The following is a 7,421-nucleotide window of genomic DNA, read 5'->3' on the forward strand; positions in this document are numbered from 1 at the left end:
AAAAAAAAAAAAAAAAAAAAAAAAAAAAAAAAAAAAAAAAAAAAAAAAAAAAAAAAAAAAAAAAAAAAAGACAAAACAAAACAAAACATAAAAAAAAAACAAAAGAGTGAGAGGTAGAACGAATCAAGCTATCCATGGCAAAATAGTGTTAACGCAAAAGCCACCAATATGTGACATGATGAGCATAAGTTGACACTGATGGTACATTCACAAGCATAGTTGACCCAAGTGTGCACCAGTGCAACGGATTAGCATGGTACAAGTCCTGCCTTAGAAAGACATGGGGAAAGCAAAAAAAAAAGTCTGCTGGGTTTGCAAGAAAAAGTCAGATAATTAACATTTAGCTGATGGTATTGGCTTTAGATAGAAACTAAGCTCCATCAGATAGTTGAAACAAAGCTTACTTTGTGCTCGTGTGATTAAAGATAAAAGGATTCAATAGAAAACCAATAGCAGATAATGGGAACATTGATAACAAACAAGGTTTGACATTTTGAGTAACACTGCCAAACTATTGCAAAATCTTTCAATTTGCTGAGGGTTGAAATTGGCAAGATTTAGTTTTAACTGTACAAAATTTTGTGAAAGAGTTCACAAAGTAACCCTCACTACTGAAGTTTAAACTCTGGATCGCAAGTGAAATACTACACCCCGTAGAAAGCGTCAATGACCACACAATTAATCTCGTAGATGAAAACCAATAACCAATAAGGCAATAACACATAATGGGACCACCAATTACAGTTTCAGCCATCTCTTTGAATCCAACATATATAGTTTAGCGGATATTTGATGATAAGGAGAATCAATGTCCCTGGTATATCTCCAGCCATTTATTTTTAGATATTATGTACCATAAGAAGGTTTTGAACATTCCTTTTCAGTATGTTTAGAGCAGAGCAATGAGGTAGCCCACAATCTAGCAAATAAAGCGAGGTTGGAGTTGGTTAACAATGTATGGACTAGTACCTACCAAACATGGTTAGAAGCATAGTGTCCAGTGTGTTCATGATTAATTAATTATGATGTTTACAATTAGCCAAAAAACCCATTTAGAAAAGGTCAAAGGCCACATGATTAATCTCCTAGATGTTGAGTGGAGATAGGAATCAGACCTCTGCAGAAGTCAAAAACTTACAACAACAAAAAACTCAGCCTTACAAATCAAATACTTATTCAAGTTAAATCCAGAAACATCAAAAAGAAGAGCTCTGACTTGCACCTTATAACAACTCCCACTCCTACTAGGATCTAAGCGCATAAAGTTCCACATTCCAATGGCATGACGCACCTAGTTGGAGTTTGGGCAATTGTCGCATTATTGCACTAGTACCTTACTACAAGGCACAACACTTATTTATGTCAAATATCATTTAAGTAAAATATTATTCTAATTAAATAGTTTAAAAATCAAATTATAATAGGATAAAAAGTCAACCCCCCAGTCCAAGAAAAAAAACTGAATTTTCGGTTATACAGGAGATTTTCAGCTTTCAAATGTTGGGGTTTTTCTCAATTCTGAAATTTCATAAATCTTATCATGGTAAAACATTGCTAAAAACCAAAAGTCCTGCAAAATAATCTTTTATTTTGATATCTATAAAATTATTTTCATTTAAGAAATTTTAATAGCATTCACACGCTTTAAAATAAGTTTGACCGGAACATAATTTTGTCACTAAAGCTCATATTTAAGTAATCATAGACTTGTTGGAAAGCTGGTTTTGTACTCTACCTGATACAAAATGTCTCATGTAAAAATAAAATCATTTGATCAGTCAAATTTATTATAGAACAAGCACATTTCTCTAAATGTTAATTTTTATGACTTAGCTTTGATTTTTGATGACTTTATGTGGCTTAATATGCATTCTTTATGACACAAGGTATATGCTAGTAGCATACTAAATAATGTAAAGAGGGAAAATAAAAAATAATACTTGGTCACTTTTTTCACTTGAATGTGGGCAACTAGTCGCTTAAGCACTTAGGGCCCACCAACAGCTTGGTTCGCCTTGGCGCCATGACAACTATGCATGTATCTAAAAGCTTCCTCAGTAACTATTCAAACATATATAGCTGAATACAAATCTAGTGACTAGAACTGTGCCTTTATGCTCAAACTCATCCAAATATAACACCATGAAGACAATGAATTACAGACAGCAAATGTTTATCAGAAAAAGAAATAAAGCAAAGAATGAAATGAATAGCTAAGCCAACTATGTCTACAAACCAGCCATTAAAGAAGAAGAGCACATCCAGCAAATACTCCTCCACAATGAAGCGATCTATAGGTTGCTGACCCTGCAGAACAACAGAATAGGTAAAATGTGGACATAGAAAACAAGACCATGGCATCCTCGGTGGACACAACAAAACAGCACCTCTAAGTTAATTATAATAAAATAACAAAAATGAATGCATATATAACTTCCTTCTAATACCTAATTGTATTACATGCCTCGTAAATATACAACAACATCCAAAACCTTATCCCAACTTAATGCCTCATAAATATAGATGAGATCAAATAAAATTTTAGTTTTACCAAAACTATCACCAAAGATTTCAGAAGGTCATCCTTTCAGGCTGAATAGGACAAGCCAGCCTGATCTTAGCAGTCGATTGACGCCACCAATCAGAACCACTGGATAGATTGAATACCCTCTCATCTGCCCCATCACAAATTTCACAATTTATCTCACATATGGTCATTGTGACAGTTCCAGACCTAGAACAACCAACAATAACTACTAGAAGAAGAAAGGAAGAAGAGAGAACCAAGAGACAAAGAGAAGAGAAAAGAATAGGGAGAAAAACTAGTGCTACCAATAGCAGAGAATAGTATGTCCAATCAGTAGTCGTAGCGTGAACTATATAATCAAACCAAAAGATAAGAATTACAAGTCTGCCTCCATAACTAACATAATATATAGAAGACCCTAATCAGCAAGAATATTACAAAAACACCCATGTGGTACTAGCACTAATGTCTTAACACTCCCCCTCAAGTTGGAACATAAATATCATCCACGCCCAGCATGGAACATCCTTCAAGAAACACATTCTTAAATAATGCCTTAGCAATCAGATCACCAAGTTGTGGATCAGGCTAACAAACGAAGTGGAGATCAATTTACTCATCACATCAACACGAACAAAATGACAAACAACTTTAATATGCTTAGTGCTTTCATGAAAAACTGGATTACTAGCAACATATATGGCAACCTGATTATCACAGTACATATCAATAGGCTTGTAAGTTGGAAATTCAAGCTCTTGAAAAAATATTTCAACCACATCAACTTATCTGTAGTATGAGCCATAGTTATATACTTAACTTCAGCACAAAACCTCACCAAGGTAGTTTGTTTCTTACTATTCGAAGTGACGAGGTTACAACCAACAAACGTACAATAACCAGTGATAGACCTCCTATGATCCTATCACCTTCAACACCCGAATATAACCAACAAGATCAAAATTTCCATGAGGTTCATAAAGAACCTTCCCTCAAGCACCCTTAAGATTGTGAAGAATATAACATGCAACCTCACATTTGACAACCCAAGGATCGTAACACTTATAGTTTTTTTAGTACAAGAGACCCCACATTTGACAACCCAAGGAGACAATTTATCAATGTCAAGACTCAAAACTATGAACAGAACAGGTACAACCTAAAAGTCAGGGTGGCAAAGAAAACGATGGAGTGCAACAAACATGGGAGACCATAGTTGCCAAGGCATCTCCACGGTAGGCATCTAGGCACATTGGTCGCCTTGCGTAAGCAGGAGCCTAGGCACCTAGTTGGTGTACCTTGCATCCAGGCTCCCTCCAACACCTTATGTCACCTAAATGCCGCGACAACTATGGTCAAAACAACATCTTCCAAAAACTTCTATGAACATTATACAGAAATAATAATGAAATGAGCATTCCAACAAATGCTGATTTTTTCATTCCGTTACACCATTCTGTCGAGGAGTGTAGGAACTAGTATAATAAATATTACCATCCTCAAAAACAAAGGATGAAATATTTTTGTATCCAACAGCATTATCAAAACAGAAAACTTTAAAGGAAATACAAACTAAGCATTTATATCATTAAAAAAATCTTTGAATACAGATCGGAATTTTGAATAATCTTTCAATAAATATAACCAACTTAAACAAGAATTATCATCTACAATAGTCAGAAAATATAACCAAGTAAAACGAGAATGATATCTACAATAGTCAGAAAATAAAAAAGAACCAGACTAACTTTTACATGAACATGTTACACAGTTCCACTGAAATTTCGCGAAAACTATTCGAAATACTTTGGTTGTCAAGGGCTCAAAATGAAACCCTATTTGATAATATGGGTTGCACAAATTTTGAATAAAATTTTGAGGTTTTAGTCAAATTTCGGTCAAATGTTTCCTTTCACCAAAATTTTGGCCGAAACATTGACTGTACTTGAAATGCAACAATTCGCCTAGTTTCAACTGAAAATCTTGGAAAACCCAGTTTTTGTGCCTTTTTTGGCCAAATCACTGTTGTACAAGGTTGGAATAAGTACTTGGGCAGTAGAAGAACACAATGAAGCGATGATAATTTGCTGCGTTGTTCGAAGATTAGAGTGAGATTCAAATTTGGATGTAATCACTTTTCTCAAAAAATAATTTTTGCAAAAGAAAAAAAGGGATAAATAATTAGTGGTTGGAGTTCAATTTTTTATAGGTTACACACCGTAGCCTGTCTATGACTTCACAAAGCCGGAATTTATTTTCTGTTTTAAAATATTTTTCAATTTTCTGGAAAAAGTTGACTTTTTACAACATTTGGGTCATTTAGATCCTCCCCAGAACTCGATGTGATACTAGGAGTATAGGATGGACATAGAGAGACTTCTTGCTTGTATTGTCAAGTCCAATATATTTGACTCTTTGTAACAAACAATGTTTAATGTATGACTTATGCAATTGTTTATAATTTGATGTCTAATTGTCTATTCATTCCCAATGCACATTTAAGTTATTTTACTTAAATTATGTTTTCTAGTGCTAAATATCGGGTGGAATAGGCCATATTAGACAATGTATATAGCGTACACTACGAACCTAGGGTAGTAGGGTATGAAGTCAAACTAATATTTTGGGTGTGTTTAAAATCTAAGGGTTCCACCATGTTAAGAGAGCTTAAAATAGGGTTTTCTACAAGTTTTAGGACCTACTTTTGGCCATTTGGCCCTCAAAACCCACCATTGAAACTTGTTGGAAAAAATGCAGAGTTTTCAACCAAAAATTTCGGATTCGGTCAAAAGTCGAAACCAAGCTCAAAACTGGAAGCTTAGACACAAAACGTACGGACGTACCCCAAAATCCAAATGTACCAAAGAAAATAACGACGAACTCCTAACTACATTAGAAGAAAACATAAGACAATGATGCTTGCCCGACTCACAAACTTCACACTTAAAACGAGAAATGGACTTGCAACTAGGAATCATTTGTTGAAGCTTGGAGAGAGAAACATGACCAAACCGTCAATGCCAATAAAGAGGGGAAATACTAATAGAAGAAACAGAAGCGACAGTAGAAGACAAGGCATCATCAAGATAGTAGAGAGTAGAGACCATCCTTATCATGTCCACCACCAATCGTCTTCCTTGTCTGTAGATCCTAAAACACACAATATGAAGGAAAGACTGTAACAGAACAGTTTAACGAGTTAGTAATTTGACTCACAGAAAAAAGGTTTAAAGGTCATTGAGACACGGAGTACAGAATACAAAGAGAGAGGAAGGAGGAGAAACAATACCATGACCAAATATGAGAGTAGAAGTCCCATTAGCCAGAATAACTCAAGTAGGACACATATAACTTACTAGCATAGTTCTAGGTTTTGAAAATTTCGATCGAAAATTCGCAAATTTGGATGATTTCGACCCACCCTGAGATTTCCAAGTTCTGGAAATTTCTACCCTAATTTCTAGAATTAGCCCAAATATATACATGGTTTCAACCAGGTTTCGTTTCGACGCCCGAAATTTTGAACCTTGCTTACTAGTTATATGAAAAGTAGCATTGGAATCAAAAACCCAAAAACTGTGACATGAAGAAGCAAGTAGCACGGTACGACCTGTATGGCACAAATTGTTGGATACATTTTAGCAATGAAACAGGGATGAATACTGACCAGCTCTAGATGAAGAACAACAGAGAAGTATTAAGTAGTTGTGGTGCCCATGAAGTTTTGCCATACTTCACCCAACACTTGTCAACTGTATGATTGACCTTGCCAGAATGTGAACACTGATGATATCATACCATAAGGAGATCTGATCTGCTTGCACTTTTAATAGAAAGTAGGGCTAGAATGTGAGAACATGTCCCCAAAATATGAATGAATCCCAAAGGCCTGATAGGGCTCCACAGATAGTTTCAAAAATAGCCACTAGAGTTCCTTAAAATCGAGAACTTCAGGATCTAACAAACTAGAGGTCAGATCAGGGTAAAATTGCAGTTGAACACTCCTCAGGGCAGTGATTGATATCCCAAAAATATGACTTAATTCTAATGGCTAGATGGTGCAAAACAGGCAAGTCAAAAACAAGAAAAAAAGGTGGGAAAATAGAGCAGCCGCAGGTTCAGGTTAAAGTAGATTTGATCATATATAACTTGTAGAGTAGATCAGATTAAAGTAGATCTGATCAAATATTCCAGACACAGGAACAGATTAATAGTAACAGCTTAAAAAAAATAAGTTCGATCAAATCAGGGAAACTCAAGAAACAAGGATTAAAAGTACCGGTCCCCATATCGGTCGCCGTATCGGTCCGTTAAATGTAAGATACGTATGGGGGGGGGTACCGTATCGTATCCGAGATACACTAAGATGTGCTAAAGATCAAGGATTAAAAGTATTGGTATTGGTCGGCTAAATCTAAGATACATATCGGAGGGTGTCATATCGATATCGGAGATACTTTAGACCATGGCCTAACCAATTAAATCTCTACCTAGCAGAAAATTGTAATGCAAACAATCAAACCCTCCAAATTCTGAGATATCAATAAGTAGGGCTTCGCCCTTGTGAAGAAATATTTAGATGGTCCACAAGATGATCAGGACTGTTGGCCTCACATATTTTACAGTGGATAGCCTCCACTATGGTCTAAAGAAAACATAACACTCAAAACACCACTTGTAACATGATTATGCATGATAGAGGGATATAGTTGTTAAGGCATCGCCTAGGCGACTAGGCACTTTTGAGAGACCAAGGCGTGAGCAGTCACCTCATTTTATGCACGAAAGGCACCTGCCTTGGTCACTTAGGCATCATCTTGGACACCTAGGTGCCCGTTTATATGGGTCAAAATTTTCATTTTATATGAAATGATTCTTTTTCTAACTCCCTCAT

General features: G+C 35.7%; 1 protein-coding gene across 2 annotated transcripts in view; it reads right to left on the reverse strand.

Annotated features, from left to right (window-relative positions):
- LOC122076531 (nuclear cap-binding protein subunit 1) overlaps positions 1-7,421 on the reverse strand; it is a 53,981-nt gene that overhangs the window by 28,273 nt on the left and 18,287 nt on the right. For both annotated transcript variants that reach the window (XM_042641867.1, XM_042641866.1), the window contains one exon: positions 2,237-2,307. In XM_042641867.1, the coding sequence (XP_042497801.1) occupies positions 2,237-2,307 (71 nt within the window). The remainder of the gene's footprint in view (positions 1-2,236; positions 2,308-7,421) is intronic.

Source organism: Macadamia integrifolia, chromosome 4 (genome assembly GCF_013358625.1).
Source record: "Macadamia integrifolia cultivar HAES 741 chromosome 4, SCU_Mint_v3, whole genome shotgun sequence".
Lineage (NCBI taxonomy): Eukaryota > Viridiplantae > Streptophyta > Magnoliopsida > Proteales > Proteaceae > Macadamia > Macadamia integrifolia.